The 21,863-nt window shown below is 42.3% G+C and overlaps 1 protein-coding gene across 2 annotated transcripts; it reads right to left on the reverse strand.

Moving 5' to 3' along the window:
* Nucleotides 1–718: 718 nt before the first annotated feature.
* On the reverse strand, nt 719–21,223 carry aif1l (allograft inflammatory factor 1-like). Of its 2 annotated transcripts, XM_074618280.1 has the most exons (6): nt 21,043–21,223; nt 20,760–20,821; nt 16,606–16,672; nt 10,536–10,577; nt 8,585–8,750; nt 719–2,779 (listed from the first exon to the last, which is right to left on the reverse strand). In XM_074618280.1, the coding sequence occupies exons 1-6, from the start codon at nt 21,059–21,061 to the stop codon at nt 2,692–2,694; spliced, it is 444 nt and encodes a 147-aa protein (XP_074474381.1). In that variant the 5' UTR covers nt 21,062–21,223; the 3' UTR covers nt 719–2,691. The 2 variants fall into 2 exon arrangements, with proteins under 2 accessions (XP_074474381.1, XP_074474383.1); XM_074618282.1 differs by lacking the exons at nt 16,606–16,672; nt 20,760–20,821; nt 21,043–21,223 and adding an exon at nt 14,219–14,332.
* Nucleotides 21,224–21,863: the final 640 nt, after the last annotated feature.

Consider the following 21,863-nt stretch of genomic DNA (forward strand, 5'->3'; position numbering starts at 1 on the left):
TCCATTTAAGGTAGCGCTTCACCTCCAGTTTGATGACTCACTTTCTTAATACAGGACCAGTCAAATGTCACTCATGTCCTGACTTTGAGTCACCAGTAGAGAGCAGCATCTATGCAGGAGAGCAGATCCGGAGGATGTATTGTCCTCAGATGCACTGCAGTGTTGCATTCATTATTTCAGCCATTCAGCCATTAATGCATCAATGCAGACTTTTGAAACAACGACACAAACAAATTGTGTTTATGCTAAATCTCCTGATGGCATAGCTGACACAGACTGACTGAGGTCATTATACAGAAACAGATATTCTTTTGAGCGATAGAGGAGTGAAATGGTAAAGAACAACTCTGAAAGTCTGAGGGTGCAAAATACATTTGATATCGCCAACTGTGGAAAACACAGCAGATAATATTAAACTTAATATTGTCATCATCATTAGCTGGATGTTCTATTTGTCCTTACATGAGGATCCCACCGTCCAACATTTCTTCCACTGTGCCTCCATACAGTAAGCTCCTGGTATTTATTACATGCAACGGTGATCATTTGAATTACAGAGGTGCTTATTATAATCCTACTGGACCCGCCTGTTAGCACGCTTATTAAAGTGTTGCTTACACTATTCCACACGCAGGCACCTGCTCTCTCAATGACATGGAATATGAATGGTTTTTAACATACAGAAAATCAAACAAGTGACTGTTTGCACTGGCAGCTATTGACTTTTTCATGAAAACATTTTATTGCTCCAGAGTCTGTCTGCACACAGCTGCACGTACATTTAGCAAAAGTTCATGAGGACAAATATGGAATGAAAGCATTATTATAACCTGTTGTCACATCCAAAGATTCACACACTATTTATGTCTTCCTGTGAATGAATGAGGAGATGATCATGCAAAACTGAGATTTTCTCAATTGCAAAATGAATAATGCACAAGGTTTACCTTTTATGTTCATCAGCACTGATAGCCAAACACGCCACTCACCTTTCATATACAACACAATGGGCTGCATTAAAGAGCATTAATGTGACTAAATCTCCCTCTCCATCTAGTACGTCATCTCCTGCTATAAACAGAAGAGTGGAAATGTGTTCTGAACAAACACTGGTGTTCACAAGTGAAATAATAACCACAATTAAACACTATTCTTATACCCATTAAACTTATTATTCACCCCAGGTCAAAATTAGTCCAGAGTTTAAAAGAGCTCTCCATTACAGCAATAAACAATTAACAGGCCAGTGTAAGAATAATTTTAATTCCTTTGGTGTCTGCAAACAATGTGCATCTTAACAACATTAAAATGTGTAATGTACCTATCAGACTGGAAACAAAGAAGAGTTTCAAAACATGTTAAGTGGGTTAAAAATACTACAAGTACCAAATTCACAGTAAGTAGCGTGAGTTAGAGGAGGCACACATTACAGAATTCACAGGACAATGAACCCAGAGAGGGCTGGTTAGCTGATGGAAAACATGTGGGGGGAGGGGAGGGTGAATCCAAGACAAAGAGAAACTAATAACACATGTATGAAGTATAGCGTAACCTAAACAGTCAAATCACCCAACAAACAGGTTAAACGCTTGCTGTGACGTAAAAAAAATGGTAAGAAAAAGGAATAAAATACATTTAAAAATCCACCACTTGTGAACGTCACTCAGTCAGAATGTTGTGGAAACACCAGATCAATATAATCCATCACACATCATCAAAACTATCTCACCAAATAACAAACATTAGTTCACCTTTTTTCTGGAATTAGTAAACTAAGAAGACTGCTGGAACTGAACACTCGTGTGCACTCCCTCCTTTCTCAGTCGCTGTGTTTAAGCTCTACAGTATCTGCATGTTGAGGCACTTGGAAAGAATATGATTGTACGGTGTGGAGTATATTATGTACATTTGTTACGCTTGTGTGTAAATCACACTCCTTCCAAAACTAACATGTGCTTAACCTTACAGATTTGCTGTTCTTCAAGCCACATACTGAAACTGAACGTCCCATGGTCAACATGATCTCTTATTCACTCACACTAGATGAGATTAAAAAACGCAGAGCAGAACATCTACAAAAACATGCTTTTCAGATCAAAAGGTGGCCATGATAACCTAGTTACTGATTCCAGATCAGTATTTTGGCCCCAACGGCTGATGACTTTGACCCAGAGGAAATGGGCTGGGCCTGTAATCTCTGGCACCTGATCTAAAGCGAGACGCTGACCAAGATTAGCCTGGCAGGAATCCATCTGAACCCACTGAGAGGACAGTGCAAAAATGTGTTGGGAAAACTGCTTCTTTTCCTTGTGCTTCTCCAAAAGCATCCTCCTCTCGCTAAAATGAAGAATCAAAGAAGGGAAAAACAACCTCTGGAGAATTTAGATGTCTTCCCTTAAAATAGAACCATGAAACACTCACTACAAAATGGAATTTATCTAGCAGATTACATGTTCAACTACCGATGCTACATTTCAATTAAAGGAAAAAAAGATGAATGATAATATTCACAGTCCATCATGTAGTGAGTTGTGGGCTCAGTCTTTTGAATAACAAACACCTTGCACACATCGTATATCACAACAGAACATCCTCCATCACTGGTCCCACACTAATACAACACTCCACATGTTAAAGAGAACGCCCATGGTCCCTCTGCTTCACCAGCAGGCCGGAGGCTGACGGCCTAGCTTAAGGCAGGCTAGCAATGTCCCGCTTTGGAGGGGGTCCGTCTGGTTTGCAGGCAGCGCCGTTGGCTTTGTCCTCAAAGATTAAGACTCTGTGTGTGTGTGTGTGGAGAGAGAGAGAGAGAGAGAGAGAGAGAGAGAGAGAGAGAGAGAGAGAGAGAGAGAGAGAGAGAGAGAGAGAGAGAGAGAGAGAGAGAGAGAGAGAGAGAGAGAGAGAGAGAGAGAGAGAGAGAGAGAGAGAGAGAGAGAGAGAGAGAGAGAGAGAGAGAGAGAGAGAGAGAGAGAGAGAGCAAAACAAAGTCAAATTCATTGTGTTTCAAAATAAGCAATACATTTTGGAGGCCAACATGTAGACCTTCTCTCTGGTGACACCGTTTCTAAATGACCTCAAACCTACTTTGGCATTTCTCTACTTATCAGCTACCATAAACATAAATACTGATATATCTGCATCAGGGTTATTATAGTAAACTAAAACTGAAACTAAAATGATCAAAAATATTTTGAGTACACTGAAACTAAATAAAACGATATTCATTAAAACTAAACTGAAATGATATTGCCTGATTACATATTTTATAAATATTAGATAAAAACTAACAAATTGATTTTGGTTTTATTTATTTTTTTACTATAATATATCACTACCAAAAAAAGAGACTTTCTGTCAACTCTCATGACATTGATCCACACATTTTGAACAGACTTGACATTCCAGAAGACGTCACAATTGTTTCACCAAAGTGGTGCAAAGATGAAACATTATGGACATTCCCACAGTCTTACAATGTATTTTCTACTGTATGTATATAGCTATATACTTCTGAGACATTATGGCCTGACAAAACTAAATATATAAAAACTAAACCTTTCTGAAAAACTGAAACTAAACTAAAACTAGCAAACACTGAAAACAAACTAAAGTCAAATCAAATCAAAAAAGTCAAACCTAAAATAAAATAAAAACTAATTGAAAATTCAAAACTATTACTAGAAGCTTTGTTCCAATACACAGCACACAAATAACGATAATGTTATTCGATTGTGATGAACATGAGCATGCATGAGCCCTTGTCTTAAAAACTTGGGCAAAATGATCAGTGAGGGGGGGGAATCCACTCAGAACAAAACAGAATAGTAATAAACCATGTACATTATGCATGCTGCAGGATCCACTTGGTTGGACCAAGTTTTTGCTGGCGTGTTGCTAAATATTTGGAGCAGCATTGCTTGGTGGTTGCTAAGCTGTGCTATGTATTTCTCTGGGATGTAGTGTAGTAGTTGTGGGCGGTGCAGGGTGGATGAGTTGGTTGTTATAGAGAGTCTAGTTGAATACTTTAGAGAAAACTTCATGGTTCCTTTGGCGTAACAAATGTCTGTCGTAGTGACACAGGATGACGTAACCAATGATATGGACCCTGTGTGACCACTACACAGCAGCATTGACTATGCACAGTATTATAGAGATATTTAGATTAGACCATGGCTATGTCATATAGATGATCGTGTCTAGAAGGTAACCCGCAAATTGCAAAAAAGGAGCACAAACTTGCAAAAACACTTGTGAGACACGCTGCCCGACGACCTATCGTAACCTTAACTATTGGAGGTCAGGGCCTGACCTTAACCACCACCGCAAGAGTTTCGCAATTTGTGTGTTAACTTCTAGACATGATCCATATAGATGTGTGGCTAATGAAATACAAAAATAAATTGTTATAAAGTGTGTAAAAATGCAGCAGTTAATATGCATTGCAATCTCTATTGTATGTGTTGGCGTGTGTGTTAAATAAGGGCTACAACTGAGGTTTATTCTAATTTATATACAGATTATTTTCTCAATTCATAACTAATTGTTTGGTCTACTGTATAAAATGTCAGAAAATGAATAAGGTCTGTTACAGTTTCCTAAAGCCCAAGTTGATGTCTTCATATAGCTTGTTTTGTCTTAAATATCAGTCTACTAACACATGAGAGAAAGACAAGCAGCCACTCTTCACAATGAGAAACTGCAACAAGGTCATTTTTTGATATTTTTGCTTGAAAAGTTACATGAATGATTGATTATCAAAATATTACATTTTCGTCAGTTGACTAATTGATTCATCCACTAATTGTTTCAAATCAAATGAATTTAAACAGGCCGAGATGGAGACGGGGAGACTTGGCACCGTAGAGAGAGGCATAAAGAAAGTCCAATGTAACTTAGGAAGACAGAAGGCAGTAAAAGAGTGTAAAGGAGGTGAACAAGACAAGCAGGAGGTGTGAGTGAGGAGGGATAATCACAGTTACAGTCGGGCTATGAGCTGGCTGAGCGCTGAGTGAAAGGAAAGGAATGAAGGGAAACCACAAAGGGGAGTGAGGGGAATAGTGGTTTCGACCGTACACAGCAGAGTGAGCGGTCTGACAGCAGCTCTTCAGAGCCAATGCCTGTCTTTAATTTCCTTTTTTGGAAAACTCTGCAAAGCTCCACAAAGCTCATAAGGAGCAATGATCCCGACGACCAAACCGGCACTCAGCAACTCAAACTCTGGCACATCTCTCTGGCAACCACTCCCTCTCACACTACTGATATCTGCTGCTGCCCAAAGCTGCATGAAGGTCAGCTCACCCTAACAGTCATCAACTACTCAATGATATGTCCAATAGCAAGGCAAATATCCTCTTTTTGTAAATACATTATTCATTATACATACATTTTTGTGACTGTCTCCATTAATATTGTAATCATGACTATGTATGATTTCAGCATATTGCCACATGAAGCTCTTCTGTCTACATAGAGCAGATTAGCCTAATAGATAAAGTGACAGGCTGACTTAATCTTGTTATTGTGTACATACCATAGACTGTCACCAGGTACCTGTTTCATCTGTACAAAGACTGAAATATGCACTTACAGTGGTATTAGGTGAATACAGAAGAGCCCTGCGATTATCTTCATTACATGGGAAAAAGTGGAATTTTGATTTATGTAAATCCTAAATGTTGTAGTCAAGATGCCCAACAACTGTTGCTACTTACCAACTAACCAAGTTGAAGTATTTCAACTTGAGCTGGGAATCTGCGTGACGATGTGTCGTGGAAGCCTATCAGCGTATTTCTGCTGACTAGATGACTTTATGTTGAGTGTTGACGGAGCAGCTGCATAGCCTGGCACTGATCCATCCAAACTCCATTCACAAAACAAGACTTTTAAAAGTTCTTTGATTGTCGCCTTGCTGACAGACTTCACAAAGCATGAATTCAGACTTTACTAATCAGCATCATTATGTCGTTATTTCGGCATCCTGTTGATCCGTTTATAGCAGCGATGCTGCCGTATTTATGCCTGGATGATGTTATGTTGAGTGCTGACAGAGCAGCTACAATGTTAGCATAGCCTGACGCTGATCCAATCAGAAAACAAGCATTTTAAAAGTTGTTTGCTTGTCGCCTGGCTGACTGACTTGATAAAGCATGAATTCAGACTTTACAAATCGGCATCATTATGTTGATATTTCAGCATCCTTTTGATCTGTTTATTGCAATGAAATCACAGCACAGTCTGTTTATTTGAGGTTATACTGCAGTAGCACAGAGGCGGACATTTGCTTCCCTTTTGGTCTGAACACAGCATTATAGTAACTTTATTCAAAGAGCTTTCACAAACTGGGCCCAAATCACAGAGCCTGACCTCAATCATTTTCCTCTGATTGTAACTACATCGATTGTTGTCGTGCCAAATGCTCCGAATAACACTTTTCTAGAGCTCATTGTACCCTCAACTTCTCCCTCCCCTCTCCTCTCTCTGGAGACAAAACCACTCAAACACAAGAGAGGCGTTGTAGACCTTTGTCTTATCAGAGGGTGGGGAGCAGTAGTAAGAAACAGCAAGATACTCTATGTACTGTAGGTAGATACACATGCACCCTGTGACCAAAGCGTCCTCTCTTAATCACATCATTGAATATGCATGCACATGTTGGTAGCCAATAGAAGCTCACTCACATGAACTGTTTAGGTCAATGTGTTAAAGGGGACCTATTATACTTAGTTTTCAGATGCATACTTGTATTTGGGGTTTCTACTAGAACATGTTTTAGGGAGGTTAATAATTAACCGTTTAACCGTTAACCCACATTAATCATTTTAACCGATTAACGCTTTCGGTTAAAACGGTTAAAAGAAATGTTAATAATTGATTAAAAAGCTGAGCGGCTCAGAGGAGCGGCTCGTCACTTTAAGGAGAAAAGCTGGTCCACCTTAACAGCCCACCTTAAGAGGAGGAGCCGGAGTTGCAGGATACAGTAAGTCGGCTCTGGTCTCTGGCTCGCTTGAGCGGAGGAGTTGTAGGTTCGTGGCATTTATTCACCGACAAATAAACTGTCCACACACTGCTACACCTACGATCACAGCTAGAACACCACCAACAACCTCACACTCACCGCCAACACACACACACACACACGGTCTGTTGGAAAAAAAAGTTACGCCGCGCTGACAGACGCTAGAGCTGCTAACGTAGCACAAACACACACACTGTTTGTTGGACACTCGCTAAAGTTACACCGGGCAGAAACACAGCTGACAACCTGCTAAACTAAACTAAATGTGCGGTGGAGACTTTCACTGGGAAAGTGGCTGCATGTCCGCGACACTACACGCTAAGTTAACGCTCCCGGACGGTGAACTGGAGACAGTGAACGCAGCATCGTAGCTGCTAAGTTAACGCTCCCGGACGGTGAACTGGAGACAGTGAACGCAGCATCGTAGCTGCTAAATTAACGCTACCGGACGGTGAACTGGAGACAGTGAACGCAGCATCGTAGCTGCTAAGTTAACGCTCCCGGACGGTGAACTGGAGACAGTGAACGCAGCATCGTAGCTGCTAAGTTAACACTCCCGGACGGTGAACTGGAGACTCAGTTGTCTGTTGTGCTCCTACACTACAGCTGGTACACCGCTGCATGAGCGGCACAAATCTTGTTGGTTAACGGTTAATAATCGGTTAACAAGGGTCAGTTATTGGTTAAGAAAAATTTTCAAAATTAGCATCCATAACATGTTTACATGCTTTAATGTTCAAAAAAGGCTTGACTTTTCTCATTGTGATCACTGATGTATCCGTTCTCCTGGTGAAAGTCATTACAAACATCTTACTAGAACGCTACCAAGTGGTCAAGTGAGGCCGGGAGGGAATGAGGTATTTATAGACAGCGGCTGGGGGATTATGGGTTACACTTTCGAAAAATGGTTGAGGGCAAAGGAGGAAAAGTTATGCGTTTTCTGTGCTTGGTGTTTTTGGGATTATGAGGATTTGTCAACTAAAAGGGTCCAACCAGCTTAGTCCAGCAGAGCTGACATGCAGCAGCCAATACACTCTTTCTCCTGCAGTCTGACCCCGCTACAAGGCTGCTTTAAAAAGGCTTACACTGCCTACACTAACCCGGTTTAGAATAGCAGGAAATGTGTCACCTTATCCACCAGAGACCATTGAAAATAAATCTAACATTTGAAAGAAATAATTTATATTGTAAAAGCCGAATTTTGTTGACAGAATCTGATGTGTTCGGGACGTTTTGTCAGCCCTGCTGCGTGACAGTCGGTGGTTAATCAGCCTATAATCAGTTACCTAAGCACATGATCCCAGCTAAGGATAAGGATGGGTTGACTATGGATAGGCTACATAGATGGGTTTGGTTGCCATGGAGATTAACGACTAATGCAGCATGTGGGTAGTGACATCATCGCTAGTCATCCCAGAACCCCCTACTGAAGGAGGAAACAATTGACTGACACAGCACACGATTCATATCCTCCCTCTCAGACACATGAACACACTCACGCACACATACACACACACACACACACACAACTACCTCTGTATGTAAAAACATCCACGGTGGTTTACTTACAGTTTGAGCACAGCTGAACGCTTGCCCAGCATCATCTTGACAAAGTCCCTGTAGTTGATAGTGTTGCTGCTGCCGCCGCCCGTCACCTCAACAATCATTTTTTTCAACTCCAAGTGGGTCTTGGGCACCCCCAGCTTCTCCATCATCAGCTTCAGACCCATCATATCTGAGAGAAGGTACAATACACAATCAGATCCGTGCTTAGCCTAGAGAAATATGAAAAAGCCCAACGGGCCGTATACGGCCCACGGGCCGTAGTTTGCCCATACCTGGTCTAAATGCTTATTTTCATGTATCTGAACACATTTTAAAAGGTCACATATATTCAGTTCACTCATCACAAGGACCACGACTCAGCCTGTGAAAACAGCTGTATGACGTCTTATGTGGCTCTAGAGGGAGCCTTCCAAAGTCTGAAAAGATACTCCTGATGAGTTCTGTCAGCTGGGACCGAACATTTTCAACAGAAAGCCTGCGTTACATAACGAAGGTGTGGGGTTTGAAGGATGGGAGCGTTTAGGAGGCAGATAGGTTCTAATAACAGTTGATTTGAGTTGCATTATGGGAGGATCCGCTGTGTTTGGAGCTTCACACATATCTAAGGACCGAGGACTTCATCGCTACTAAAAAAGTAGCTGAGGCTGATGGGAATATCAATAGTTTTGAAGTTATTTGGTTGAAAAACAAAAAAATGGACAATTCAAATGCTGATGATAGCACTAGATGAAAAGTTAGGGCGTTCTCCAGGTCTGCGTTCTTTTCTGGGGTTTTTTTCAAATGGAAATGTCCACTCAGCCCTTAGCAAAAAGCAGTGACGTTACCAAAGTAAGCTAATCAATAAGGTTCTGAATAATGCGAACGCTAGCACTAGCTGAGTCACAGTCAGCTGTGCTAAGTTTGGAAATAACTGAAAGGGTTAGTTTGGATATTTGAAGTGGGGTTGTATGTATGCTTCTGTATTCTGCCAGGTAAAATCACTGCTCTTGTGAAAGTAGTCTGGGGGCTTTGAAGACAGCGATATAGCAGCTTCAGTTCCACATTGGAAAGGGTCTGACGGCGAGGTAAAGCGGCTGTGGACGGGAGCAGCAGAAAAAGGTATTTTAGCTGTGTAAAAAATATCAATATCAGTTTAAGTGTAAACTATATTTAGAATATTTCACCGCTTTATCTTTCCATCAGACAGCCCCTTCCGACGGGGAACTGAAGCCGTTATATCGCTCTCTTCAAAGCCACCAGACTACATTCACAAAAACAGTCATTTGACCTCGCAGAACACAGGAGTTGTTGGTCTACCGCTGCATCCATCCGTTAGTTTGTTTGTGTAATTGTGTGACGGCAGGAGTACCATATATGTAGCAGAGTCATCATGCAGAAACCTACGTCAGGTCACATGGGAAAACGTTTTTAGAAGGAAAATAGCATTTTAATGCTAAAACATACGTTCTATGACCAAAATTTTGTTCGGATTTGAATACATAAGCCACGCCACTGGGAAGCTACAGAATGATATAAAAACCTCAAACTTCGTCCTTTAAGGGATCATCAAAGTCCTTCAAATTCATCCTCTGGACAGCATGGATATTTTACCAAATTTCAAGGCAATCCATTCAGTAGTTGAGATATTTCAGACTGGACCACAGTGGTGCCATCTGTTTTGTCGCCAACAACCGAAGTTGACATAAAGGACAATTAGCAGCTTCTTTCAGGACCTGCAGACAGACACCAGACCTGCTGTCTGACTCCCACACTCCAGTTCGCCTATCATCTGCTCCAGACCTTTCACACTGGTGTACAGTAGGTCTCACTTTACGTAAAGGACGCAAACATGACACATGAGCCTGTTGAAGCCCTGTGCTCACACTGGTCAGAGTATTAATTACTGCTCCCTCATGGGTCAGCTGACAGTTGCTATGCGGGGTGCAGTTGGTGTTTTAATGCTACTGTTACTCACCGATCTCTCCTTGGTCATTCAGGTCAAACTCAGAATATTTATCTGCAAAACAAACACACACAAGTAATTATTAGTAAGAGCTAACACACCACATCCCCTACAGCAACATTTGAACAAACACCAATCCCCAGCTGGCATCTTACATGTCAGCAAAACTGTGTTAACATACACTGTCCAGTGATCTCACTGTCTCACACTCTGCTGACAGCTGACCTGGCAAAAGGACAGCTGATAATGACAGGTGTGTTTCTGTGTTTTGAAAGTCTCAGTGAAAGCAGGCAAAGGGCAGCTGAGTGGGGTTGACATCTGAGACGGATTAAAGCGAGAGGGTCAGGAAGTTAAAAGAGAATTTAAAGTTCAAACGCAGCAATCATGAAGGAAAACAAAGACGCTTGGGCTGCAGATTGTGAAGCTTGGATTAACAGAGTTTTCCCTCACAGTCACTCACTCAAATGAAATGTGGTCCTTCTGGCCTGACAACATGCAGACAAACAACTGATGCTTGCCAACACAAATCCCACACTTATTAACTGTATGGCTACTTAGTTTTCAGTTTCAGCAGAAGTATTTGGAGCCGTTTTGTACCTTTAGTACAGCAAACTCATCACTTTTTGTCCGACTAAAAGTCACAAAACAAGTGTTTTTATTAGCAAAGAGCAATGTACAGTACAAGCAATCATTTAGCTTAAAGGAAAAATTTAACATTTAGAATAATATGCTTTCTCTCTTTCTTTCTGAAAGTTAGATGAGAAGATCGATACACCTCCGATAAATATGAACCTGAAGCCAGGAGAGTTAGCGTAACTAAGCATAAAGACTAGAAGCAGGGGGCAACAGCTCGCCTTGTTCTGTCTGAAGGTTCAAACAAATAACAAACAGATATGATAGCATTATAGATATTATCACCTCACACTTTTTAAGAATGAGCATATTTCCCTAAATGTCAAACTATTCCTTTAATGGCAAATATCGATCATGCAAAACTCGAGTTATGATACTATTGTAATTTATGAGCTTTAGTTTTAAATATGAAGTTATTTAACCTTACATTAAAGGGACTGTTTTGACTTCTTACACGTATAAATCATTGTGGGTCGGTGTCCCACTACAGTGAAGCACCAAAACCTCTTGGTTGTATCTAGTGAAGCCCGTCTGTTAAACAGTGTTGGCCGCGGTCGGAGGACGCGGGGGAGACCGTAGCTTTGGTCTCCAGGACCGGAGTCTCTGCTGTACTCTGCTCCTCTGCTCCTCTGCCTGCCTTCACTCACACACCGCGCTCCTTCTCTCTCTCTCTCTCCACTCTCACGTGCATGCTGCTCACTCCACACTGCAGAAGAGTTAGTTTAGCTCTGAGAATATCTAGTGAATGTTCAGTGGACGTTTGTGCAGAAATAACTGCTGCAGCTCCTCCAGACCAACAGAGGTTTCCCGTGTCTTGTGAAGTGACGGGGCTCCGCAGAGAGAAACGTTATTGTCTCCGACCGGGAAAAGCCAACACTAGGATCAGCATTGATTCATGGAGAGACCTTTGTCTGGTCAGCTAACATTACTGCCAAGCAGCTGAAATATAGAGTGATATTGTGCTTTTAGCTGACGTGTGTCGCCTCACTGTGTTGAGCGATGCTCCTTCATGTCTATGTAGAGCGAGCACAAGCGCCAGCAACAGGACGTGACTTTCGTTGACTTAACGGTCACAGGTGTTGCTGTTAATAAGCATTTCTGATTCTTACAAACAGTCCCTTTAAAAGGTGCTAATTGCTAATTGAGCATTTCCATTGTTTCCACACGGCTCTCAACATGGCGACAGCTGAGCCGGCGGCTTGCAGCTAATGTTGCTAACAGTGCTAACAGTGAAAACAACAGCAACAGTGCTGACAGAGCTAACAGTGTTACCTGGGGGGGAACTAGAGGGTGAGTGCTACTCATCCGCAACGGTGTCGTCGGTCGGGACGGTGTTATCAGTTGTAACCGCCGTGTGAGAGCAGTGCAGATCGGCAGCCGTGAGCTAGCCAGTGGGGCACGCTCACATGCACTAAAAAAACGCGCGGCCAGCCCGGCTATGTCAACAAAGCATGGAGAAGCTCTTATTACAACACACACAGGAGAGACTTCATTCTCTGCTCAGGTAGATATTACTCCTCTATATCTTTACATAGACAATATTTGTTTGATGCTATATTAATGCTCTGGATATCGTATAGAGAACCTTTAAATTGTTGGTTGCAGGCAAAACCTAAATAGTTTTGACAATACATGGATTTGATATCGTGTCCGACTATCAAACTCCAAATAACAATGTTTTTTATAAACTAGGAAAAAAAAGTTTAGAAACTTGAGTTTGGTTGATTATTTCTGTTGTTCCAATGCTAATGGTCATTGTATTTTACATGGTTGGAAAGCCTGTTTATTTACCTTCACAATGATGTCCAACTTGTAAGGATCATGCATTTGTGGGATGAGCAGCACAGCTGATTATGTGGGTAGCGAACAAGAAAAATTTGCCAAAATGCTCTGCCAATGGTAAACAGTGTATTCTCATAAGGCTACTTGCCTGCAATGACTGCCCTTCACCGTCAGGCCCGTTTGCGCTGGTGTCGACAACACAGACAATGGAACCTGAACATGTCATGTTCAGTGATGAGTCCAGGTTCTGTCTGCCAAAGTTGGATGGCAGGGTCAAAGTATGGAGACGACGCGGAGAACGCTATGCTGATTGTTGAACCGATGGAGTAACAGCTTTTGGTGGGGGCAGTGTCATGGTGTTGGGCAGCATCTCCCTCACTGGCAAAACAAGGCTTGTCATCATTGAAGGCCATCTCAATGCAGTGAGATATCGGGATGAGATTCTGCAGCCAGTGGCGATCCCATATCTCCACAATCTGGGACCTAACTTCATCCTCCAAGATGACAACGCTCGCCCCCACAGAGCCAGGGTTATCACAGACTGCCTCCACAATGTGGGAGTAGAGAGAATGGAACGGCCTGCCAAGAGTCCAGACCTCAACCCAATTCAACACTTGTGGGATCAGCTTGGGCGTGCTGTACGTGTTAGAGTGACCAACACAACCTCGTTGCCTGACCGGCAACCAATCCTGGTTGAGGAATGGAACGCCATCCCACAACAACGTGTGACCAGGTTGGTGACCAGCATGAGGAGGAGGTGCCAGGCTGTTGTGGCTGCGTATGGATCTTCCACCGCTACTGAGGCTCCTGACGGTGTATTAAATGAATCAATATGTCTTGTTTGTTCCTTGTTACTGATAGAGAGTTCAATCATCCAATCCACCAAAACAACTCAAAACAAGAGTCAACACCAACAGGAGAACACACTGTTTACCATTGGCAGAGCATTTTGGAACATTTTTCTTGGGCGCTCCCCACATAATCAGCTGTGCCGCTCATCCCACAAATGCATGATCCTTACAAGTTGGACATCATTGTGAAGGTAAATAAACAGGCTTTCCAACCATGTAAAATACAATGACCATTAGCACTGATACAACAGAGAAATAATCCACCAAACACAAGTTTCCAAACTTTCTTTCCCAAGTATATATATATTTTCCTTTTAGGGTTTGACTCTGGTATTTTAATTTGTCATGTGCTTGTGATTCAATCTGTTTCTTATCAATAGATATTATATGTTTATTATTACTGGTGTTATTTTCTTTAATACACCTTACCAACAATCATGAGAAATGTGTTATTCACTCCTCTGCTCTGCCCTCCGTTTCAATTTCTCTGTTTCCACCAGTTCATTTTGGAGGTGATTATAAGGCGAGACTTGGTTTGAAGAAGTTCACACCCTGCCATGCTGTTATCCTGCGTTAGTCTGTGTTCAACGACAAAATAAATGTTTGACTGACAAATGCGACTCGGGGGCTTTTCGACTGATGATTCAAATCATCATCCTCTAGGCAGCACTAGTAAATATTAACTACTGCATTCTTATTAACACGCTACTGCTATGAAAAAACAAAAGCTTCCCCCTAAATTTAACCATTTTCTTTTGTCCAGAAGAGCACTTTAGTCAGATTACACTTGCTATTTATGTCCCACAGTGGAAGCTGTGTGTGTGTTGGGGGGAAGAGAAAAAGAGGACTGTGTTAACTGTGTGAACCCATGGGGAGTGGGACGGGACAATGCTAACCCTGTTCCTAAACTCTGGGAAGGGGGCCTCCACACATCTCACACACACACACACACACACACACACACACACACACACACACACACACACACACACACACACACACACACACACACACACACACACACACACACACACACACACACACACACACACACTTGAGTGGGCCACTTGTCGTAGGGCAGCCTGTTGATCATCTGCAGCCAACTGAACAAAACTCCAGTCTGTAGTGTATCTTCCTCCTGACCTACATTCCTTTAGCAACGGATGTGACAAAGAGACAGTGCCATCAACTTATGAAGCAGCCATTTTCTGACATAACTATGACTTTTTTTTGCTTCTCTTTGACGTTCCTAAAGAGGTCCATGATTTAAATTTGATTTAATTTCAGTTGTTTGATGGTGAGTTTGACTACCAACCACCTGGGCAGCTATCATTTGAGGGGCTTTTCCATTGTAAAAAACCACCTTGCTGATAAGATAGTTGATGATGTCTTCTCCTGCCCCAGCCAACAGATAAACAAAGAGTTTCCCAACACTTTTAGAACCCTACGAGCAGATAAAAGCTTCATTGCAGCAGTCAGTTCTATCTATTCTCATAACAACTTGATCGTTCCCTAAACCAATTTGACTTTTTTAAGCCCATATACTATGCTGTGAACACTGACTTGATACTGACATATAGAAGTCAATACTCCATGTTGGGGATTTAGAGAAGTAAATGAACATGCTCTCTCACGCCGACCCTTCCACACAAAAAAACATCACATGTGTCCGGTAGTGACTACATGCTAAATGCATGTCAATCAAACTCTTCACCGGAGCCAGTTGGGAGAAGAGTGAAAACATCTTTTCCATTGAGAAAAGCCTTCAGCGCCGTTCTTTGCTCCTCTTTCAATGAAGAAATACTCTCCCGTTCTGATAGAACTAATGCTATCGCAGCTTTGCTAACCTCTTCAGGAGCCGCCATTTTTGTTTAGAACAAACAGGAATTTGTGTCCAATGATGCCAAAAACCTGTTGCCTACTGAAACTCTAACATACCTCGCACCACAGGAATATCTAGCAAGATCATCTTTGGAACCATCAAAACATCTGGGCTTTGTTGACGATTGTCTGAAGGGGGGGGGGGGGATCACGGCCAAAATCAGCTGGATTCTCGTGTAGTGTGTACCCAGCCATAGTCAGTCCTAGTTTAGATACTGACCTCTGGGTCACTGGGACGGTATGGAAACAGAATAGTAAAGATAGAAAGAAAAAACAGCGATCCTCTCAGGACCTGGGTGTCGGGTCCCTTTTCTGTTTATATATTACTGCTCTATTTCCTCCAGCAAGCACAGATTGGAAGTAGGACACTGGAGCATGTTTCTCATTTCAAGGCATATGCCCCCTAAACTGCCTTATGTTATTCTGCATGGAAAAACTCACATATAAAAAACTCAGTCAGAAGACAAAATAGTCTACATGCACCCAGAGCATACATGTGTAATATCAGAGCAATGGGGAGGAGTTCTTTGGCAAATCATTGCATTGTGTTCCCGTAATTAGCTCCTAGCAGCAGTGATTGTTTTCTATTCCCAGGAGCTATGAGTTTACCCAGCATAGTTCTGAATATTAGAACAACAAGCAGAGGAACGCCCCAGCACATTCCTCCAAGGCCACGGAGGACTTGGCCCTGCAAACCCCTCTCAAATCTCAGCAGTCTGTTTCCCAGAGAGAAAAATAACATTCTGAAGACTGTGTGTGTGTGTGTGTGTGTGTGTGTGTGTGTGTGTGTAGATTGGTAACAAACAAACAAACAAACAAATACTGAGGCTGAGACAAAAGCCAGGAAAAAGGAACAAGGAACATACCCTCACAAAGACATCCACATACTTGCACATACTGAAACTAGTGAGGGGGGGAGGACTGGATTCACTTACTTTTGAGACCTTCCAATTTTTCGGCCAGGTCCTCTTCATCCCTGTATTTCTGGTCTTCCAGGTATTCCTGCACAAGGAGGAAGAGGAGTGAACAACTGTGTGAGGGTGATCAGAAAAAACAAGCTCTACAAGTTTGACTTAAACACCTTAAATCAGCTTTTCATACTTTGATAAGAAAGTTCCAGTATATAATCAAAGAGGAAAGAAGTACATGTCGCACAAATTAGAAGGGCTGGGAGGATGTACCTATCTCCTGTTCACGATACTTAGGTGCCGATTCGATATGTATTGCGATTTTTAAGTATTGTGATCCGTTCTCTTTATCCATCCATGGTCAGCTCCATCGGGGCCGTTTCAATGCAGAGAACACAAATGTCAGTATCTGGGTGCTCTACAGTTGTAGCGTCGGCCCGTTTGACCACAGAGACGAGAGCGACGGCCAGCTCGAACGCAACGTTACCGCGATACGATAACGTTTCCTGTCCGTGACAGAGTTAGCGTGCAGCTTTAGCCGTGATGTCTAGCTCTGCTTTTCCTGTCAATGTGTGAAACCCAAAGAGTTTCCATCCTTTACTGGATGTGTAGTGTTTACCACGCTGGATTTAACATGGAGGGTGCAGGTCGTATCCACGCTGACCCTCCAACGGTTTAGACCTTCTTGTTTCGGCTCGCTACGGTTTGTTTTGGTTGACGGTTACGGAACGGATATGACGTCACAGACTACAACAATAAAAGCGGTAACTTCCTTCTACCTCCACATAGACTCAAATGAAGCAAATATATCCATTCTGGCATTAAAAAAAATGATTTAAAAATCACGATACATAGGTGAATCGATGTTTTCCCACCCCTAGACATTAGTGCATTAAGCACATTAATCTGATTGTGTTCTATCAAATGTGTCAGAAACTTCCGACTTCAGAATGATGACTCACAATCTTAAGATGTTTTTCCCCCTGCATTGGCATCACTTATCACTGTGTTCATTAAGTGGAACACCTCACAAGGGTGTAAAGGAAAGAGCCTGAAGGGAGCTATTCTAATGAAATTATAATGACGCATGTGGGAGTCAGCTTCAATCTACGCAGAAAGAGGAGAGAGCAAGAGAGACAGAGAGCGAGGTTGTTCTCTGCGTTGACCTCTATGTGTCTGTCAAGCTTGTAATTAAGGGCGAAGAGGATAAACACCACAACTGGATGTTTATCAGGGACGCCTGACTCAGCCACGCTGCATCACTGCTGCAACCATACAGGAATGTCCTCTCACAGCCACAGTGTGTCTAACAAGTATGCAAGGATATCTGAACAAGTGCAGTGCTAGTGCTAGTTTTATCTCTACAAAGAATGTTTCACAATACAGCGGTCGAATACAGAGTATAGGCTACTGGATCTCCTCTGCTGAAGGTTCACATTTTGTAAGTATTTTATGGCTGCAACTAACGATTCTTTTCATTATGAAATTATTAGCAAATTGTTTTGCCTGATATGGTTCAAACCCGGTGGATTCTATATGTTCTCCCCGTGTTAGCGTGGGTTTTCTCCGGGTTCTCCGGTTTCATGCAGGTTAGGTTCATTGTTGACTCTAAATGTCCCTTAGGTGTGAATGGTTGTCTGTCTCTATGTGTCAGCCCTGTGATAGTCTGGTGACCTGTCTAGGGTGTACCCCGCCTTCACCTATTGTCAGCTGGGATCGGCTCCAGGCCCCCCAGGCTGAACCCTGAATAGGATAAGCGGTTATAGAGCAGGCGCTACCACGGTTTTATACTCGACGGCTCACGTTACCGCAGATTCACAAGCGTGACCTTCAGGTAACGTAAAAACCCGAAAGTCTCTCTCTAGAGAGTTTGGTTTGTCTGTTCTGGGCTACTGTAGAAACATGGAGGAGCAACATGGAGGACTGCGTGAAGAGGACCTGCTCCCTATGTAGACATGAAGGACTCATTCTAAGCTACCGGAAACACAACCATTCTTAGTTTCAGGTGATTATACACTAATGAAAAAGTAGTTATGAATATTATATTACATTTCAGCTAATAGATCAACCAAAATGCTACACACTGTTCCTTTAAAATGGATGGTTTTGTCCAACTAACCTCAAGATATTCTGTTTAATATCATACAAGATAAAAAAAACTAAACAAAACTGGAACATATGAAGCTTAAAGCTGAAGTAGGCGAGATTGGAGCAAATATGATTAAAAAAAGTTATTTTTATAAAATATCGCTATATCATGACAGTAGTACATGAAACAGGAAATCTGAAAAAATAAAAATAAATCATGTGTCCTCCGGTGCTCCTAACGGCATCTGCAAGATTTCACAGACCGGAGGAAAACAAGCAGTAAGAGCTGATCTGAGGTCTGCTGTCCAGCTGCTGTCTAAGAGAGCCGGCTGTCAATCACTCTGAACTCCGACCAAACGGTCAAACTAGGCAGAGCTGATCAAATATGAATCAATATTCTGTTACGTTAATGTCTATTTCTCTCTTCACATGTTCTCAGAATCATCTTGTAGTACACAGTTTAGCTGTACAATGAGAAAGTTTCACATAACCGGAGCACAGCCATTAGGAATGCTCTCTCTCTCAATGAAATGACCTGTGATTGGTCAAAGCCTCCCGTCACGGGCTAGATGTTCTAAAGCCTGAAAACAGAGCTATGAGGAGCAGAAGTCTAGTTTTCTCTCAGAACACTTGAATTACAATATGCTCAAAGGTTGTTATGGGATTTTTGTCCAATGATGCCAAAAACATTCTGCCTACAGAAGCTTTAATTGTCTGTCAATCAATTATTTGACTTATTTGATCAGATGAGATTAGAGCTGCACTGATTACACGATTAGTTGTCAACTATCAAATTAATCCGCAACTATTTTGATAACTGATTAATCGGTTTGAGTAATTCTTTAAGAAAAAAAAAGTCAAAATTCTCTGATTCCAGCTTCTTGAATGTGAATATTTTCTGGTTTCTTTACTCCTTTATGACAGTAAACTGAATATCTTTGATTTGTGCAAACAACTTTTTTATTTTACAGAGCAAACAACCAAGAAAATAATCAAGAGATTAATCAACGATGAAAATAATTATTAGTTGCAGCCCTAGATGAGATTTCCATAGATGAATAAGCATCCTATAGATACATAACGGTACTAGGATTGGAAGTTTCATCCCCACAGGATCCACTTGTGCAAATGCACCCAAGTTAATGTAATGTAATGGATGTCAGTGTATAAAAGCCAGGATTTAATCACAGCACAACTGTTATTTTTAGACCTAGCTGCTTAGGAATTATGGCTCATTTCTCTAATGAACAAATGAGGGATATCAAAAAAGCTAGATCAATCTCTCACACAGAGTGTTTGTGCACAGACATGTTGACCCTGTTGTCATGAGATGACCCAGCCACAGTAAAGGAGGGAAACAGAGATTATCCAGACATGGAGTTAATCTGAGGGAGCTCCAGAGCTATCTACAGGCTTCTCTGACCAGGCGAGGAGGCCTGATGAGAGACAAAGAGCTCAGTCAGGCACCTGCTCCCTCCCAGACACCAGCAGAGGAGACACAACACACGCTTCACATGCGTTTACCCGGGACACACAGATCCATGTGATCGGGTCAGAAGGGAAATACTCGGACATGTGTGTGACAGCATGCAGCCATTCAACAAGTGCCACGAGACTGCTGCAGGGACAGATCAATACATGCATCAACAGCATCAACAGCATCGCTGTGATCCACTCCAACTCAGGGGATTCCTTATTATAGCAGCATTCTATACTGAGACAGGTTCATTGTTATAGCAGCGCTCTACTGAGACGGGTCAATGTAACTGCCTTCACTCATCAGTGTTCAGAAAGCAGGCCAATGCCAGGTCAGGTCAAGTGTGTGCTGCTCGTTCCATTGAATCCCCCAGCTAGAGCTGCATTTAGATCTGCCGTTAGAGCCGCCGTTAGATCTGCCGTTAGAGCCGCCGTTAGATCTGCCGTTAGAGCTACCGTTAGAGCTACCGTTAGATCTGCCGTTAGAGCTACCGTTAGATCTGCCGTTAGAGCAGCCGTTAGAGCCGCCGTTAGATCTGCCGTTCGAGCCGCCGTTGGAGCCGCCGTTAGATCTGCCGTTCGAGCCGCTCAGTGCTCATAAAGACACCGTGTGTTACCTTGTTGATCTCCTCCAGTTTGGACCGCTGCTGCTCCTTCAACAGTCCGAAGGCTTTCCCTCCTGGAAACAGAACAGCACGTTATTTTAACAGCAAGCTAGTTAACACCGACAGAGGCTCAGCTTGGTACGGTAACGGTAACCGGTAACCGGTAGCCGGTAGCCGGGTCGGCCTGCTGATGCTCTGTAGTAAAGACTCAAAGAAGCTTTATGTGGCTAACACTGATGAACCTGCTGCCCAGCAGACAGAGCAGTCCGCTGTCCTCTCAGTCAGTAGTCAGTACCTTGTACATTAGAAGGCATCCCGGAGTCAGTCTGTGGCTCTAGATCCAGAGAAAGACAACTATCCGACTATCCGACTATCCGAGCCAGAAGGCTACCGTACTGTCCGCCGGGCCGCTCCTCCTATTCTCCGGTACAGATCGGCTCACTGGGCCACTTGGTACCGTCGGGGTCAAGACGGACGCATTTAGAGAAGGGACATCCGGTCAATCTTTCAAAATAAACTATTGATCCCCTTGACACACATATTTGTGTAATTTGACACACAGTTTCAAGAACAATTTATAAATACATTTATCCTGATAAACATTAAAAACAAGGACGACAACAACAACAAAGACCAAAAGATGCATTATTGGAACTATTCTATCCATACAAGTAATGAGTATTGAATGGCAACATGTTTGGACTGGATGCTGCAGTATGTAGATATTGACTATATAGACATCTTCCCATGTACATCCATCGTGTATGTATTTCTTTGCTCTATTTGTATTATTTACAAGTTCCAGAACCATTGACTTGTATATAGGCATTTTATTCCGACTTTTATTACTGTATTCTTATTGTATTGTTGGTCATTGTGGTTCCTATAGCTGTCATTTATATTCTGTGTAAGTACATTGAGAGAGCTGCATGAAACTGGAGTCGAATTGCATGTGTGTGCAAAATAAACCTGATTCTGACATTGAGATGGACAGAGACTTTTTATTCTGGTGCCATACCACCTTTTATATGTCATATGAAGTTGACAAAAATAGGACTGCCACTAGTAATAACTATGTTCATGATCGATTTGTTTTGTCTGGCTTTCAGTCCAAAA

The sequence above is a fragment of the Sebastes fasciatus genome, chromosome 19, assembly GCF_043250625.1.
Source record: "Sebastes fasciatus isolate fSebFas1 chromosome 19, fSebFas1.pri, whole genome shotgun sequence".
NCBI classification, from domain to species: Eukaryota; Metazoa; Chordata; class Actinopteri; order Perciformes; family Sebastidae; genus Sebastes; species Sebastes fasciatus.

Bases quoted from the DNA above. Each gene is read 5' to 3' on its own strand.
- aif1l (XM_074618280.1), bottom strand. The intron at 16,673-20,759 runs GTAACACACGGT...CTCCTTGTGCAG, and splicing joins AACTGGAGGAGATCAACAAG to GAATACCTGGAAGACCAGAA. The intron at 10,578-16,605 runs GTAAGTGAATCC...TTTGTTTTGCAG, and splicing joins AAAATTGGAAGGTCTCAAAA to ATAAATATTCTGAGTTTGAC.